Raw genomic sequence first — 19521 nt, forward strand, 5'->3', positions numbered from 1 at the left:
AGTGGTACGAATCGAATGAAAGTTTGTTAAAAATGCGATCTTGAATCATTTAAAAATTAGTTGCAGTGTTTAAACGCAGTCAATGCAACGCTGAGCAAATATTTCACATTTCGCCTTTCCGAAGAACATAAAAACACAAAGCACGAAGTTTTTGACAAAATTCTCAACAAATCTCAACTTGGTTGCCAATATTGTTTAATTTTCACTGCTTGTTTAAATTTCTATTATAAGACTCACACATTTTTCGAAACAAAACTTACGAATTCAATTTGAATTGTCCTAGCGAAACTCCTGAACGAACTTAAAGAAAAAAATCTCAGGCGAGATTCATAAAGCGTCTCCTGTGCCCTTTTGGAGAAACTTTTGGATACATTTTTGGAGAAACTCCAGGAAACATTATTGGAAAAAAATTATAAGCAACTCTAAGCGAAAATATGGAGAAACTCAAATCATCCTGGAGAAAATAAACTCAATGAGAAAGTTGTGGCGATACTGCATGGAAATTATAGGAGCATCTCTTAGAAAAATGTTCTGGTGCCACTCTAACAGGAATTTCTTAAACAACTTTAGAATAAATTCCTCGAACAACAAAAAGAGAATTTTCAGGAGTAACTACAAACAAGATTCCAGGAGCAACTGCATCAAGACACAAAAGATTCTTGGAACGCCTGTGGAAAATTTGAACAATAAATTTGAAGAAACTTATGCAGCAAATTTAGAAGATAATGTTGAAGAAACTTCCGGAAACAATTATTAAAAATCTAATTTTTGAAGAAATTTAATGATTAAGTATTTCATCAACTTTAGAAGAGGCTTATGGAAAAAATGTACTAAAATCTTCAAGAAAGTCCTGGAAAATTTTCGGAAAAATCCGGAAGCTATTCTAGGAGAAATTCTTGGAAACGAATAATGAAGGCAGTTCCAAAGGCAAATCTAGGAGGAGTTCTTGTGGGTGTTCCAAGAGAATTCTAGAAAAACTAAAAGAAACTTCTAGAAATTCCTCGAAAACCTTCTGGAGCAACTCTACAAGAAATTTCAGGAGAAAATCCAGCAAACCTTTTTGGAGCGATTCAAAAGAAATTCTTGTAAAAGCTGCTTGACAAGTTCTTGAATTGGCTTCAAGGCAATCCTAGGGGCAACTTCTAAATTGTTTGTTTGAATTTCAATTTGAAGCTCAAACGTTTTTTTTTCAACCAAACTTAGAATCTAAATTGAACTCCACAAAGGGCAATAGATTATGAAGTTTGACCCTTACACAAGCTCTGAACAGTTCAGATTTTTAATAAATATCCTTTAGAATTGTTCTTTTTGTTGTTTTTGTGCAACGATGTTTTATGCGGTCCGCAGGTCGATCCCGAATTGCAAATTTGGCCCGCGGTATCCTCCAGCCTGAGCACCACTGGCCTAGGGAGTCAAGAAAATTTTCCCGATCGGAACGGGAATCGAACCAGCCGTCTCCGGATTGGCGATCCATAGCCTTTACCACTAGGCTAACTGGGGACCCAAATCGACATCCCCTCCCTCCTAGTAAGATTTTTTGTATGAGAATCCAAATATTTTGTATGACACGTAAGGGAACGTCCATAAATTACGTCACGCAAAAATTGCCCATTTTCAACCCCCCCCCCTCCCCCCTATGTCACACTTTTTGTATGAGACCTCTAAAATTTTTGTAAGGGTCGTCACACTTTTGTGAACCCCCTTCCCCCCTAAAAGCGTGACGTAATTTATGGACGTTCCCTAAGATTTCTCAAATCCCCCTCCCCCCATAAACCCTTACGTAATTAATGGACAGCCCCTTAGAGGGTGTAATTACGAGAGCCGGGATAAACACGAGTGTATCGATTTTCACGAAATTCATTCAGCTGCTTGGTTTCGCTGATGATATTGATATTATAGCTCGGAAATTTGAGACGATGGCGGAAACGTACATCCGACTTAAGAATGAAGCCAGGCGAATAGGATTACTCATAAATGTGTCGAAGGCAAAGGGCTCTAGGGAAGAATCACCGCCTCCGCCATCCCGAATTTCTATCGCCGGTGATGAAATCGAGTCGGTACTCACTGGTGAACACCGACAACGACACCAGCAGAGAAATTCAGAGCAGGCAGGAAATCGAGCTTACTTTGGACTCCGCAGAACTCTACGATCGAACAAAGTTCGCCGTCACACGAAGTTAACTATCTACAAAACGCTGATTAGACCGGTCGTCCCCCATGGGCACGAAACATGGACCCTACGTGCAGCGGACCAACGCGCCCTTGGAGTTTTCGAACGGAAGGTGCAGCGTACCATCTACGACGGAGTACAGATGGAAGACGGGACTTGGGGAAGGATAATAAACCAAGAACTGCATCAGCTGCTGAGAAAACCAACCATCATCCACGCCGCGAGAATCGGGAGTCTACGGTGGGCGGGTCACGTCATCACGTCATCGTCGACTAAAATGGTTCTCGAGAATCATCCGAACTGTACAAGAAGACGTGGTACACAATGAGCTAGGTGGGTCGATCAAGTGGAGGACGACCTGCGGACCCTTGGCAGAGTGCGGAACTGGAGACACACAGCCATGTACCGAGTGGAGTGGATACAACTCCTATGTACATTAGAGGCCACTCAGACCTTAGTCTAACTGGTAAGCACATACACTTATTAAATATGTGTCTTTCAGAAAGTTCCTCATAACTATTTCCGAGAATATTTGATAACCTTACTGAAAACATGCCTTGACTTAAGAGAACTGTAGATACAAAATAACTGGGGTCATTTGTACACGAAAACTTCTGTTAGCTACAGAAATTAATATCCCTTCCATCAAGATGAAGGCATTTTCTCGGTAATATTTCTGAGGGATGACCTGTTTAAAGTCAGTCCTTCAAATCAATGAGCTGTAGATAAACTGTCATCTCCCCAAAAAATGTCTCATGCCCCAAAAATAAAAATGATGTTCGAAAAGTCTAGCAGCAATTATGTAGGGTGACTAAGGGTGTTATCGACAGGTTTGTTCTCTTCGTCATGGGGGGTTTTTGTGGGCCAAATTGCCTGAAATTTGGGCATATAACTCAGCTTGATTGGGAAGGATTTGGGGCCAACTCTGAGATCAACAGGTTTAAAAAAAACCTCATGACGAAGAGAACATAACTGCCGAAAATACGTAAGTTCTCCTTATTATTCATTTTAGGATTTGAGCACCTTGACTTTGACAATCCCGATTTTATTTTTGAGACAACCTAATTATGTATGTATTATGTGGGACTGTGATTGATTAGCATTTATTTATACATACACGGTTAATTATCCTAAACCCTCCTGAAATAGAATGCTAATTAGCAGTAAAAAGTTATAATACAAATATTAAAAAAACACATCTAAAATCACATCAAGTCTCGATCCTGGAATGTCTCGTTCACCACTACTCGACCTGCTTTGAGCAGGAAAACATGCAACAAGTCAAAATTTGATGTGGTTGTAGATAGTACATACAGGGGATAGACAAAATGATCGGGACAGGCAAAATTTTCACTTTTCAAAAAATGTTCAATAAGCTGTAACTTTTCGAAAAGTGCACCAAATATTTTAAAATTTTTACTGGAAGTTCCTCAACTAGCTGTGTATCAGTGGACAAAATTTGGAAAAGATCGGACAATTCTTCACGAAGTTATAAAGATTTTTGAAAAAGGTAAAATTATCCGATAGCCAACTTTGAGCTGTTATATCTCCGGATTCAATGAACCGAATGTAATGAAATTTTGACCATTTATGACTTATATAATGAGCTATGAAAAACCACTGACTTAACTTAATATTCTTAACACGGAAGAAAATTATTACGATTAGATTATTTTTCTAATAAAACACCAAATTATCCAAAACATCAACATCGTTTCAAAATTCAAGATGCAAATTATAGTTCATTTAGTTTCCCTCTAATTGACTTATATATAAATGCGTTTTGAAGGAAAGTAACAACATAACCGCCAATAAATTGAAAAAGTAATTGGATGCATATTAAAAATAGACCAATTTACTAAAGAATCGTGAAAAAAATAAAACCGCTATAACTTTTTCGCTTGTTAAAAATTTCAAGTTAAGTTAAATGCTTTCCAGAGTTCATTGTATAAGTCATGAATGGTCAAAATTTCATTGCAATCGGTTCATTGAATCCGGAGATATAACAGCTCAAAGTTGGCTATCGAATAATTTTATCTTTTTCAAAAATCTTTATAACTTCGTGAAGAATTGTCCGATCTTTTCCAAATTTTGTTCACTGATACACAACTAGTTGAAGAACTTACAGTAAAAATTTGAGAATATTTGATGCACTTTTCGAAAAGTTACAGCTAGTTGAACATTTTTTGGAAAGTGAAAATTTTGCCTGTCCCGATCATTTTGTCTATCCCCTGTAGGTACTTCTGTGCTGTCAGAACTGTCATTACTCTTCTTTGACACGTCGACACGTGTGCTGTTTGGATGTAGAGTGCTAAGCTTACGTTACACCAAGAAGAAGAAGAATGATTAGTGTGTTGAAAAATGCACAAGCATGTGTTGAAGGAGCATAACTGGATACAATAAGTATAGGATTTAAGTGTAGAAAATTAATGAGCTACTGTATACGCCGTCAAAAATACATACATGCCATGCCTTAGTTTTTTTTGCTTAAAATCAAGGAAAATATTTTTAAAATTTGGGAACCTCTGCTCTACCCCATCGGAAAACATCATATTGAGGCATTGATGACGAAAGCTCGCCGCCGCCGTACGTTGTTGAGATGATCTGTGGTGCTCATAGCTTATGGCGACGATGATGTTGGCTGGTTTTGAATCCCTACCGGCTCACTAGCAATCGCGCGCCTCTCGCGGTTTTAGTCATCCATCGGTCGTCCAGTGGTTGAGAAGTTACAATCGACAACGGCGAAGTCGCTCGTAATGCGTCGCGCGCGTGATCCTTTTTAATGATTATTTTTTGCAAGAAAAGGCACACGACAAAGGTGAATGGCAGTGCAAAGAAAGTGATAAAGTTGTAGACTTTGAAGTGATTTAAGAAAGCTGAGCACATGGAGTCCTTAGCAGGAAGAATGATTTTCGTGGCGTTCTTTCTGGGCTGCTTTGCCCTGGTTGCGAATCGGAATGCCCCCTTCAGTGATGTTGATCTCCGAGTACAGAATAGATTGGACACACTTGCTACGGAATTCAATTTGCTGGAAGCTGTGAAGTTTGGGGAAGACATTATCGAAAAATCCAAACGCATGGAATCAGCCATTGCGGGCGCTCGAGTGAAGGTGGCCAAAGGGAGCGTTTCGTACGCACAATCCATCGACGGCTACTCGACACTGAGTACCCAGAAGCAAGACTATGTCTCGAGAACCGTACTTAAGGCAACATCATTCTTTTTGAATACGTATTGCAAGCCACAGAGGATTTCATCGTACGAGTGTGGATTGTATTTGAGCCACAAGCTAATACCACAAAGCAAACTATTGGACAAATGCAAGAAAATAGTGGCTGACAAGACGTTCAACGATGAATATCGGAGACTATTGCCTGCAAGCTACCGTGACGGAATTTATAGCTTTAGGAAAAGTGTTGCGGGTGGTGAACTCCCTGATCCTAGATCAATTTCCAGCAAATTCCATGGCATTCTCGGTCAAACTCATAAGGACAGTGAACACAGTGTAGCGTTGGTCCAGTGGACCCAGTTTATAGAACACGACTTGGCCAAGACTACCGTTCAAACTATGCATGACGGAACCGACATTGAATGTTGTACAACTGAATACAGCGCAGTCATGCCACGATATCTCCATCCCGCCTGCAAACCGTTACAAGTCGCGTCCAATGACTCCTACTATCAAAAGAATCATGTAACCTGTCTGAACTATGTGCGCAGCGCCCTATCCCTAGGAGATACGTGTAACTTCGGTCCTGCCAATCAGCTAAATCAGGCAACCAACCATTTTGATCTATCCCAAATCTACGGAAACCATGAGAGTGAAACTATGCCACTACGAAGTCGCCGTGGAGGAAAACTAAATTCTCAATCTTTCGATTCCACCGAATATCTGCCGGAAAGCCAGGACAAGAATCTGTGTGTGGTCAACGCCACAGTTGATGCCATTTGCTATTCGTCAGGAGATACTCGAGTCAACGTCAATCCGTTCATCACTCTTCTCCATACGCTGTTCCTGCGATCACATAACCGCATTGCTAAGCACTTGGCTTTAGTGAAGCCCGACTGGGAAGACGAAGCCCTATTCCAAATGGCAAGAAAATTCAACATAAAAATCTACCAAAAAGTTGTCCGCGAATGGGCTATCATCGTATTGGGAAGTGCTAGTCAGGTCAGCCCATCCCATGCCAAAGAACCGAGAGTCAGTAACGAGTTTGCAACAGCAGGTATCCGTTTCTACAACTCTATGATGCCCGGAGAAATTTCAAGCCCATCACCAACCGGAAAGTATTCGTCGTTTGATATGGAAGACCTGTTCTACAAACCAAAAGATCTACGTAAGAAGGAGTATTTTAATCATTTGGTTGGCTCTGTCCTACAGCAAAATGCAATGTCTTTGGACACTAGCTATGTAGACGACATGGCTCATCTCCTGTTCAAAACGAACAATGTGGGAACGGACGTCCTAGCACTGGATATTCAACGAGGTCGCGATCATGGCTTGAGTAGCTACACAAACTACTTCAAACATTGTACCGGTAAAAGAGTTGACTCTTGGGACGACCTTTCCGGAGTCATAAATCCTTCCGACTTAGATAAACTCAAGAATGCCTATTCATCCGCTCAAGACGTGGATTTGATCGTAGGAGCGATCGCGGAGATCCCCACCACGTCTGGAGCACTAGTCGGTCCGACGCTGTCCTGCATCATCAAAGACCAAATGTCCCAATCCCTCGGTGATCATCCATCTCAATTTGACCACATCCTGGCCAACTACTCGGCAGCTCGATTCCTGTGCGATACGGCCCAGGTGTCTCGAGTGCAGCAAAACATTTTCCGCCTACCGGCGGTCGACAACCCTTTGGTGCGTTGCGCACAGCTTCCCACGCTGGATCTGAGCACCCTGCGGGAGGCGCTACACCACTAGGCCATAAATTATTTATAAGCTATTAATTCGCACGGCTCCGATGATGACAACGCCGCCGTCGTCCTACTTGGACAAGGAAGTGATATCCAGTAGTGCCTCGTTAAAGACGCTATGAAAGTTGCGGTTACGATCATAGTCGGACGGTATATGCCATTAATAAACGAACGAGACTTGTTCATAGATCGGAGAAGAAAGAAGCCATACCGGTGATATCGCGCTGAAACGAAAACGAAATTCTTGCTTAACACATTAAACGACCCTGTGTAATGGTTACATCGCATTCGCATACATATGACTGTTGCTGGTAGGATTCAGAAACGCTCGTCAGCGTGTACCTCTGGCTCGATTTAGCTGTTAGTTTAGTGAATAGACTACGTAGTGTTTATTTTGTTCTCTTGAATAAAACTTGATAAGCTGCTCCTCGGGGTAGCTCGTTTACATACCAGTCAGTGTGTGTAAGACTGATCGGCGCAGTTTGTTTGCTTCTCAATGCTTCGATGATGACGCCTCGCACGATGACAACGGGAGGGAGAAAAATAGAGCGATAAGAGCTGCTTCTGCGAAGTGCCGACATAAACAGTATTTTTAATGGCTAGAACGGGAGATGCCGCTGGAAGGTCACTTGAACAATTCATAAAATCGGCAATGAAACTTACCTCATCGTTTGTGCACATCCAACTTCATCGGTTTCCTTCAGTAAAATGAAAAATATTCTCACTATTGAATAAATCAACTATTGAAACAAATAATTGAATTGAAAACCGTTATTGGTTCAAAAAACAATTTTAAATACCGTTAAACGAGGTAACTTTAATAATGAGGGTAATTTTGATAGTGCAGCAGACATATGCATATTGCATACCTAGGGTAATTGTTCCCTTCGTTGTGGTAGTACCTAATGTTGCGGTAGTGGCATTTGAGCACTTTTTCGACTGAAATGTTACCAAAAGTCATTTTTAATAGATGTATTATGCTTAATTTATAAGATTGCACTTTTTGTGTGCTTAAGTTTTGCCCAAAAACCTACCCCGTAACGTGGGTAGATCACCTTATAATGGTGCGTTACGGTGTAAGATCTACCATAACAAATTCTGATCTCGTAATTTTTTTTAGCTTTGTTAATTTAAATGCAGGAAAATTTCAAGATCATAATTTGTTCAAATTTTTTTATTTTTTATTATTTTTTATTTATTTATTTATTTTTTTCTTGTATTATGTTTTTCATTCTTCATAAACCATTTGTTTCAGGAGGATTCAGGTAATTTTTGTCTATGTATAGAGTAGAGAGATTTATTTTCGTAAATTATGTGACTGTTGTGAGCTATCACCATTTAATACTATTTTCTATTTCAGATGTACAAGCGGGCAACCCTGCAGTCGGGAAGACGAAACACCCTTCTTATTTTTTGAAGCAACCTTATCATTCGGTGGCGGGTAGACCACGTTGTCCGCGTCGTTTTTATTCGAGCCGAGTGTCGTAATGTCGCGGGTGTAGATGCGTTTTTTTAGAAAAATTGATTTTTTTCGGATCGCCAACTATGGTTTTTTTTTACTAGTTTTACGCGATCTTGTTTTTTTTTTTAGATAAACTGAGATATTTTTTGTTTTTGTGTGACGCGATTTTTTTTTGTTTATTTTTATTTTTTTTTATTTTGTTGTTTTTCGAGTCACCATTTTTTTTTTCCTTGCGTGTTAAACATTTATTGCAAAGTTCCGATGACCCTGGAGGGATCGGTTCTGCTTGTGCCTCGCACTGAGCCGAAACATACTTATTTATACAATAAATAGAAAATAATATCTTTTGATTTTATTTTCTTCAGCTCGTTTTCCGTATTTTTTTTAATAAATTGAGATGTTTTTTTTTCGTTGTTTTCGCGTTTTTTTTATGTAAATTGAGGTTGTTTTTTTCTCGAATCGCCAGTTTTTTTTTTCACGCGTTTTAAATATCTATTGTAATGTTCCGATGACCCTGGAGGGATCGGTTCTGCTTGGGCCTCTTACTGAGCAGAAACATAATTATTTAAACAATAAATAGAAAAAAAAATTCTTTTGATTGCCGGCTTTCAAAAGATTAAATTTTAACCAACTAAACAACCAATGCCGTGGGTCCATCGCCAGCTTTTCAGGCGAATCCTTGACCTACATAATACATCTTCCAACCACCCACTCCGTAGTACTTATGGGAGTGTCACTGAGTCGGAGGCCTCTTATATAAGTGCTACATCAACATTTCCTTCCCCTATCCCAAGTTACGGTAAAGATGGGCGTGGCCGGGAATAATGACATTTGTGCTTTGGTATTCTTGCATAATGGTAAGTTTCCAGTTCCCAAGTAGAGCGCTCAAGTAAAATTCCTCCTTTTTCCGTAAGTAATTTTGACATTTGTTTAACCGACAGCATTTTTACGAAACGATGCTGTAAGAAGGATGTGAAGAAAAGGGCACTGCATACGGCGGTTGCTAGATAAAATGTTCGTTGTTCGTGTGGCGTTTCGTCGTTTCGTGGCCTTGTTGTTTACGATTTGGACTTAGAGAAATTTTGTTCGTTTCCTCAGGAAGTGTGATTGAAATTTAAATTTAATTTTTGCGCGCGCACGGGTAAAAATCCGGAACCCAAAACATGACGAAAAATTTATGAAATCATAAAATATGCCGCTTCATGATAACATAACTACAAGTCATAGAACCATGCCGCTGAGTCATAGGATTATGCCGCTGAGCCATAAAACTGCGGCATGAAGCAATGCATCGAAACAAACGGGTGCGAGCTTTGTATTAAATGCCACCCATCAACGTCGTCACTGTGGCTGTGTTTCGTGGTAAGACAAAGTATTCTTTAAATAAACATAAAGTGTACAACTCTACCCTTATTAATTTTTCAGCAAAAAGAACAGCAGGAAAAAAGGAAGGGCGTATGGTTTGCAGAAACCTCCCATAAAAGATATGTTTCTTTATTACCTATGACGGCGCTTTATTTAAATAACTGATATGAGGATCAAAATTCCTTTCCCATCATGCAACATAAGTTATGCTACCGGAGTTAAGAACTACCAAAAAGTAATTGGAACAAGAAGTTAATTTAGTTTAACATTTGTAGCTAGTTTCCATTTGATGGAAATCATAAATGATAAATACGAGTTCCATGAATAAGGCTTATGATTTCATAAATTTTCGTCATATTTCTGCTATACAAGCGGCATGACCTCATGCCGAAAATTTATAATTATTGGCAATTTTTACCAATGGAACCAAAACCATAAACGATATGTACGAGTTCCATGAATAAGGCTTATGATTCCATAAATTTTCTTCATGATGCAGTGTACACTGTACATGCGGCATGATTTCATGCCGCAAATTTATAAATATTTTTACTAAACAAAAGAAATGTAGCGTCGAAGCTATGTCACGGCAAAACTCGTCATGATATCATGCCGATTTTTCATGGTGTATATTTATAACATAAAAACATACATTTATCGCCCAATCATGACGCATTTTACCAGTTTCGGGTTCCGGATTTTTACCCGTGCGTATGGGGAAAATCCAGATAGTGAGATTTCAAAACAGAGTTCCAAGGGAAATGCTAATGAGAGACGCTGGGATTTTGAGGGAACTTTTAATGGGTGTGTGAAGAATTAGCCTAAATTAAAATTCACAAATAAAAAGAAATTAAAAAAAACTTTTAATGGTATTACAGCGAGAACTATGGTTGGATACTAATTATAAATTCTGCAATATTGGAGTTCGGACTACGGTGGGAGAAATTCGGCTGGGACTCTGACGGTTACCTTGTGGAGTTTTAGATGAAATACGAGGTAGGACAAAGCTTCACGGGGAATTTAACCTTCCTTTTGCATCACGTTGAGAGCAGCTCGCTGACGTAGTGTACGGTTTGGGTCAAAAATTACCCTAATGCCAAAGGAGGGTTAATGAAGATCCACGAAAGATTCTTTGTGATGAATCTTTTGGCATTCCGTACGAAGGTTTTTTCTTTGGGGTTTCACAGAAAGTCCTCTTGAAATTCTTCCAGATGTTCCACCGAAAAATCCACCAGAAGTTCGCAGGGGATTCTTATAAAATGTCTCTGAGATTTTCATTAGAAGTTCTACAAAAAATCCCTCCGTGAGTTCCTTCTAATTCAGGATTTATTTATTTTGTTTTTTTTTTTATTTTGGCATCTTCTAGGGTTTTCTCCAGAGGTGTTTTCTAAGATTCTACCAGGAGTTTTTTTTTCAAACTATTCTACAATAATTTCATCCGGGATTTCTTAAGTATTTTTTATCCGGGGTTCACTCAGATATTTATTCGGAGATTGCCGCAGGAATTCCTTCCGGGATCATTTCAGGAGTTCCTTCTAGGAATTCTATAGGAATTCATTCTTAGATTCGTCTTGGAGTTCTTTCAGTGATTCTTCCAGGATTTCTTTTTAAGATACAACTTTTTGAGATTCATCTAGGTTTTCTCTGGACGTTTCTCATGTGAATCCTCAAAGAATTCCTTTTGTTATTCCTCTAGCTTCTTCCGGGATTCCTCCAGGAACTCCTTCTAGGTTTCCTCTAGGAGTAAATTTATGGGTTCCTATCATAGTTTCTTCTGGTATTTCTCCAGGATTTTCTTCTAAGATTACATCAGGGGTGGCATCAGGGACCTCTCCAGAAATTTTACCCGGGGTATCTTCCGGGAATTTTTCAAAAGTTCTTTCCGGAATTTCTTCAGAACTTCCAGACTCCTGGAAAATAAGTCAAGGTTCTTCCAGGAGTTCCTTCTAAGATTAATCCAATAATTTATCCAGGATATCCTTCCGGGATTCCTCCAAGAACTTCTACTGGGATTCCTTGTAGATTACATATTCTGGAATTCATTCTGGATGTTTCTTAAATTTTGCTCATGGAAATACTCCAGAAGTTTTTTTTTTATTCTTTATGGAAGTACTCCAAGACTTGCTCTTGAGTTCCTTATAAAATTCCTCCAACAGCTTCTTAAGGAATATCTCCAGCAGTTTTGCAGGGAATATCTACACGAGCGATTTCAGAGATTCTTTCAATAGTTTCTTCCCAGATAAAAATCTGAAGACATTCCAAAAGGTTCTGGAGAAATCATAAAAAAAAACTCGTGAAAGAATTCCTGAAAGAACTTCTAAAATAATTTCATAGGAATCTTCTGGAGGAATCTCGGAAGGAATTTCTAGAGAATTCCATGAAGGAATCTCTGAAGTAATCCCGTATGGAGTTACAGGAGTAATCCTGGAGAGAACTTCTGGAAGTTCTGAACAAATCCTAAACAAATTGCTGGAATAATATCTGAGGGAACTCCCTTAGGTATCCCAGAAAGAACTCCTGGAGCAATCCTGAATTAATTTCGAGAGAGATCTAGGATGGAATTTCTGGAGGAATCCCAAGCAGAAATTCTGAGGGAATCCCAGAGCAATTCTCGTAGGGATCTCGGAACGAATTCCTGGAATTCAGAAAGATTTCATAATAAAATGGTAAATAACTAATTTTTTACCAGGAATAGTGTATTACGTGAAGCTAATAATATACTAATTTCATCAAAATCGGTTGAATATTGGTGGAGATATCGTTGAAACAAGAATTTTGCCATTTGAGAAGTTTGAGCAAACGAACGTTTTAGAAAATATCACTTCTTCACCGTTATAGCTCTAGATTAAAAAATACTGAACCGATTTCAATCAAAACTGTTCTGTATGTATACATACTTTATAAAGTATTCATACTTTATAAAGTATTTACTTTATACTTTATAAAGTATTCATGTAGAAATATTGTGTACAAATTTAATTCAATTTGATCTAGCCGTAATAAAGTTATAGCCGTATATGTGGCACAAAGTCACGATAAGCAAAAACCTTTTTTTTTTGTATCGTGAAATTCACACAGTTATAACTTGAAAAGTTTTCAAGCAATTTGGCTAAGAACAGTTTTTATAATGGTTTTACAGTTTCAAATGCTAATAAAAATCGGAACAGTCATGACAGTTGTACAAACAAAATAGTACACACGGTGTCCAAATTTCATCGAATACAGTCTTTACTTCTCATGGTTCTAGTGCACCATAGAACATTTTATTCAACAAACGAAATGAAATGATTATGATGCAACAGTTTTTAGAATCATTGTCTCCTCATCAGCTAAACTCAAATGCTATTTACTTTTTTCAATAGTCGAACTATTTATAAACAATTCAGTTTTGGGGTGTCTATAAATTTCTAAACTACGTAACGGCAAATTATTCAACCTCAAGAAATTCAATCTCGGAGCACACATTATAGAGCGACACGGCTAAATACTAATGCACACTGTGAACGCGCAGGCGCGAAAGAAGAAACACAAAGAAAGAGAAATGTCCCTTTTACTCACGGAATAATACATCGACATATTATTCCGTACGGAAAATCAACAACATGACTGACAGCATCGCATGACAGTGCCATCTGTTGGCAAATCTTTCTGGCTGTGAATTACTCATCAACTGCGAACGCCTAAGTAATTTTGATTGCAAAAGTTTTACGTGAGCATTACTTGTCCTATCCTTTTACACAGTACTTATCAAGTGGAAACTAGCCATAAGATTGGAGCGAAGTTAACTCCCCAGCTTTGTTCCGAAAAGCAATCCGAGCAAGATTAGCAAAAGGTACATGAATGTTGTTAGTATCCAATCTACGAAGTATACCGTAACTACGCTAACGCTAACGCTAACGCTTAAGTTTTGCCCAAAAACCTAGTTTAAAAATATATTTTCCTTAATATTTCTGCTGCTGTGTTCCTATTGTTGCGGTAGTGTTCCTAATGTTGCGGTATCCCATATGATTTCAATGGGATACCGCAACATTAGGAACCGAAATTAAATTTTACCTCCATAATAGGAACAGTGTGCCTATTGTTGTGGTATGCGATTATTGATCGAAAACAGAGAGAAACGATAGTTTTCATATTTTTCCCAGCAAATATGGATAGAAAACTACTGACTAACGTTTTGAAACCGTTCATTAGATGGTACGATCATATTTTTTTGAATTAATTTACCTTATTACCACAACGATCGGCACACTTACCCTATTTCATCTTTTTGTCGGCTGTTCGAGCCTAACTTCTTTTCTCGATCAGTCTAGATAGCTGTTGAGTGTAGGAACCGTTTGTCTCAATTGTAATGTAAAAGCAGTTATAATTTCAATAATTGTACTAATTGCCTAAATTCTAAGAAAAGGCTTGTTTGAAAAGAAGGAACATTGTCGGGTTTTTGAATGCCGAAAGGAAAACAATGTCACCACAGACAAACAGACGTAACACTTTGAACATTTTTCGATTCAAATTTTAGTCTCGGAAACAGGTTCGCCCAATTCTAAAAGGACTGGATTTGGGCAACCATCAAGTAAGTGACAGTAGTGAGCAAACGTCCAACTCGAACAAAAACGATGCGAGCGCTGCGGATGGGCAGATGGTCAACCATCAAATTTTCAAATAAACTGTTAAATCGATGTACGATAGCAATTATCAGAGCGTTACGTCTGTGATGTCACTTTTTTCCGTCTTCATTAAAAATATGTTTGGGTCGTTATAAGAATTGTTGGCATTACAGCTGCTTCAACCGGAAGAAATCACCAATACTACATGGATACACCCTTGAAAATGAACTGATCAAGCGAGAACTGGTTGTCAAGGACCTTGGAGTCCTACTGGACTACAAGCTGACCTTCCACAACCATTACAACAGTATTATTGCAAAAACTAGTAAAAATCTGGGATTTATCATGAAGTCATCAAGAGAGTTTCGTGATCTCTACTGCCTTAGGGCGCTCTACTGCTCTCTTGTGCGATCAATTCTGGAAACAGCAGCTCTTGTATGGAGTCCACACACTGATGTATTGAAGCAATACAGAAGAAGTTCATCAGGTACGCGCTACGACACCTTCCTTGGACGGACCCGGTTCACCTTCCTCCATACGAAAGCCGATGCTCGCTACTGGGCATGGAATCGCTAGCCAGAAGACGAAGAAACATTCACGCTTTATTCGTTGCGAAGCTGCTCTTAGGGAAAACTGATGCTCCCATGCTCCAAATATCACGGCAAAGTTGTACATAAATGCAACTTCGGTAGCTCTGCAAAACAGGTTCTTCCCAACTAACAATTGCAAGTCACAAACAAGTAAGCTTGCTGAATTGTTGCTTAATAATGGTATTTATAGCTGAACTAAAATTATGATCTACACATTACTGTTTAAATGATTTTTCAATTGAGAAAATAGTCAATGTTCGACTTTCCTCATCGGTATCAACAATGATAAATTAAAACACTTTTCAAAAGTTTAACAAGAAATTTATTCGACAAGCATTGATTCCTTAACAAAAGAGTTTAACAAAACATTTGTCTGCATCTTATTAAGCTGATGTATCGATAAGCATATGTTCCTGAACAATGTGCTTTTCACTTGTCAAATAAACGCCTTCAGCCCGTCATAGTTTGACTCGGAACTTTGTTCGGATTATGGGATAAATCATGGCTAAAACTGTTTAGACAACCAAGTTATTAAAGAATCAAAATTTTAAATGAATCACATAAAATTAAAATAGAATAGAATAAAATAGAATTATGTAGTTTAACATTGAGTGCCAAGAGACGTAATCAACGTAAAAATGAGGCATTTATTTATTATTATTAGTCTGTAACAAGATATCTTGTACGTTGATTATTATATATTTTTGTCTTCCGCAGCAGTTCGATTGTACGAGACGCTTAGATCGATGCATTTGACATTGCAGTGCTGTCGTGTTTTTTTGAATATTGTTCCCACAGTCACCTAGATAATCAAACAGCATTCAGAAATCGACACATTTCAAGTATCCCTAAACATCCTTATGCACTATTTATTGAACATAATATCAAGATTCCATGACAAAAGTATAAATAAAAAAATGCTTAACGGATCTTCGACTGAGCATGAGTAGATTACATGAACAGATGTTGTGAATACACCATGTCCAAGACCATACTGCACCACATATTGTCATACATTTTTAAAGATCGATATTTAATAATAAAAATAAAACATATTCATATCGCAATTAGTTCGTCTGGAAACAATATCTTCAATAAGGGCCAACACTTTTTGGCCGCATTCGATACAAGTTTTCTCACCGTGCGATAAAAATACTGACAGCGAAATCAGAATGGAAAACACGTGTTTTGAGCTGAACAGCTGTTGAAGTATAAAGTGTTGTTCAGTTGATTACCACGTGCTGTGCTAATTCACCACTGCTGAACACAAGTTCAGGAGTGATCATTATTGAGTCATGGGAAGATTATGTTTTGCTTTGGGTGCTGCATCTCTCCATCTCTTTTTAATTCTGTGTAGGGGTAGGCGGGGCATAATGAGCAGGTGAGCATAATGAGCACCTTATATTTTCACTGTAAATTTCCAAATTTTCAAAACAAATCGCTTGATTGTAGCTTAATCCAATTAAGTGATGACGAAACATTTGTCAAAAAAGCCGTTTGCTTTGAAAAAATAGTCAAAATGCGTGAAAGGGTCATGTACTGGGGAAATATTATAAGAATCAGCTGACATAAACATCTTAAACAAACGAATTTCACTTTTGGTTTTTTTCGTTACGATGCATATAGTAAGTAAGGTTTTGTCATTCATTTTCAATTTATTAGCTTGAAAAAAATCAGTATCTGTATATTCTCACCGTTTAAAAATGCCTTAATAGTAAACTCCATGGAACCCCACAGTTCCCTACAAATTAAACCCTATAATCCCCTCAAATTCTCATTGGTTGTTGCCGGTATGCTTTATCATTGACAAGAACAGTCAATTAGCAATTGATTGTGTACAAAACAGGGATTGATCATCCTGCCCCACTCATTATGCCCCACCCCCAAAACGCAATCCACGATTTTATACGTTTCTAAAACCATTAAATTTTGCAACATTTATAGCTTTATTCGAAATTTCAACGATTAGATTTCGTCAGTTAAGGTTCAAATGAGGATTATAAATTAAAATTACACATTGGTTGCGTTTAATTTACTATGGATTTGGTGGCAAAATGTTTAAGCTGCTCATTATGCCCCGCCTACCCCTATAATCTTTTTGATTTTAATGTTAGCTGTGAAACTTTTAACACTCGTCTACGTAGTCTTGTATAATGTTTTTGTTAGTTTTGTAACATTTTGTTTTGTTGTTTAGTTGTGTTAGGTTAGTCATGTAAACCGTTGTCGTCAGATGATGAAATTTTCAAATAAATAAACATAAAAATAAATATGTTCATCAACCATTTTCCCTTCTTTTGCATAGACTGTTCTTACGAGTTGCACTTTTCAGGAAATTATTTTCAGGAATCAAAACTCCAAAAAATCCAAACGTCAAGGTTACGTGAAAAATCACGTAGCACCGAAAATGCGTTCATTATCTGTAGTTCACCTGACGAAGGTAACAGTTACCGAATTGTTGATGATTATCAAATGAAACCCCTGTGGCATTCATTCTGGTACTCGGTATCCCTAACGTGAAATTTCACGTAACCTGTTCATTTCATTGTGACAGCCATCTGCGTTCATCCACCGATGTCTGGGCAGCCTGGAGCCCAAACGATCGGCAAGATGGCGGCAGCTTAGGCGAGATGGACCAACCAATGCCAAGTAACAATTCCATTGCTGGTCGGCTTTGTTTGATTTTTATTAAGGTTTTATTACAGCAATAATTAAAACTAACAGTTTTATGACTACTTTTATGAAATCTATTGGTGAAATGTTTAATAGTATACTTGAAGATATCCATAAAGCCAGATTTTAGGAGTAAAAAAAACTCTCCGATATGTAAACCTTCTGGCATTCATAGTTACCACAATAAAACTTTTCAATCTCTCAACAGATGGCGATCCGTTCGATTAGTAACGACATCTGTTGGTGGAAAAGCAGAAACTACGACACTGCTAGATTTATTGCGGTCATCATAAAAGTAAACTAGCTTTTGTTTAATTCTCGCTAATTATGGTCGTCGCCATATTGAAGAATTAGCTGACGTGAAACGAAAATAGTTAATTTTGCTCAAATAAGCAATGAATTGATAGTTTGCCGCCATTTCCATAGCATGCTCAGCTCACATAAATAAACTCTCTCAGCTGAGTTTTCTTGTGATTCGAGATAGTTTTACCTAATTAACAAATTGATTTATTTCATTTCAAGATGATAATAGGGTCTTGTACCATTTGGGCAGGTGTACCTATTTTGGGCACTTGCCGTTATAAGTAAGTCAATTTCAAACCGATTGATTTGGAATTTTGTATACACAGCTAGAAAAAATCACCGACTTCGGTAATGTTTGACCGAAATCTCAACCGTTAAATTTGTTTTACAGGAAAAATTCGGTAAAGGTAGCAACTTTTACCGAAGTTCGTTAGAGTTTGACAGATAAACTTTTTTTTTAAATTTCTTTGTATTTGTGAATTTTAACTTACTGCTAATTCTTCACACTGACAGATAAACGATAACATTACACCGAAATTTGTTATTTTTTACAGAATTTCGGTAAAAATCCATTACCGAACGCTCAGCGGTTGAGATCTCGGTAAAAATTACGAACGAGATTAGCTGTGTAGAGTTAGGCACGTACAGTATCTAACTCTGTACAAAAATTTAAATCAATCGGTTTGGCGGTAAGTGCCCAAAATAGGTACACCTGCTCAAATGGTACAATCCCTATTCACCATTTTCGAAGAGCATTAATTTTATGTTTCTGCAACCCCAATATTCACGGGTGTTCGTTATCTTCACTGAATGCCGGCCGTATACAGGCTTTCTTAGCAGCCTTTCGCTGCCCGGGACCGCTGACCACACTTGCACTTGGAAAATAACCAACACGCGGTGTGTTGAGAGGGAAATCACCACACTCTTTTGTGCCTCACGGTTTGCTATGGACACCGAACTGTTTCACTTTCTTAGTCAAAGTGCTTAACTAATTCACGACCATACACTTTGACCTTGTAATCGTACCGTTGAAACTTGGAAGAAATTCACTATAAGGGGGGCTTCGGATAGCCAGCGACCGTAATGATTTCGGACCTCGTTTGAAATAGGTGTTTCCACGACGGCAGAGTATATTATACTGATTTCGTATTTCGCTCTGTAGCTTATAGATTTCATGTGTGCGTACATATCGTCCCCTTAATGCTAGAATTAGGTAACTGGTTTTGCGAAATCGCGAGCAATTTGTTTACATCTGAACATTTACCACAATAAACAAAAGTTTGTCGATTGAAACTACAAAAACGCATAATGATTCTTCTTTTAAGACCAACAAAGTGTTTGTTTTATAGCAGGATAAGTTTTACCAGCCATTTTTACTCATACTTCCCAAAACGAGTTACCTAGTTCTAGCATTAAGGGGGCGATATATACAGTGCGGAC

The 19521-nt window shown here is 38.2% G+C and overlaps 1 protein-coding gene and 1 long non-coding RNA gene across 2 annotated transcripts; one reads left to right on the plus strand and one right to left on the minus strand.

Moving 5' to 3' along the window:
• Window positions 1–5108: 5108 nt before the first annotated feature.
• On the plus strand, window positions 5109–7559 carry LOC109427739 (peroxidase; the record flags this gene model as incomplete). Its single annotated transcript, XM_019703337.3, is given in 1 exon segment — window positions 5109–7559. A coding segment is annotated over 1 exon segment (1986 nt), but the record flags the coding sequence as incomplete, so codon positions are not given.
• Window positions 7063–14177, minus strand: LOC134287658 (uncharacterized). The gene is made up of 2 exons (XR_009997435.1): window positions 13834–14177; window positions 7063–8117 (listed from the first exon to the last, which is right to left on the minus strand). It is a non-coding gene; the product is annotated as an uncharacterized LOC134287658 (long non-coding RNA).
• Window positions 14178–19521: the final 5344 nt, after the last annotated feature.

This window comes from Aedes albopictus, chromosome 2 (assembly GCF_035046485.1).
Source record: "Aedes albopictus strain Foshan chromosome 2, AalbF5, whole genome shotgun sequence".
NCBI lineage: Eukaryota > Metazoa > Arthropoda > Insecta > Diptera > Culicidae > Aedes > Aedes albopictus.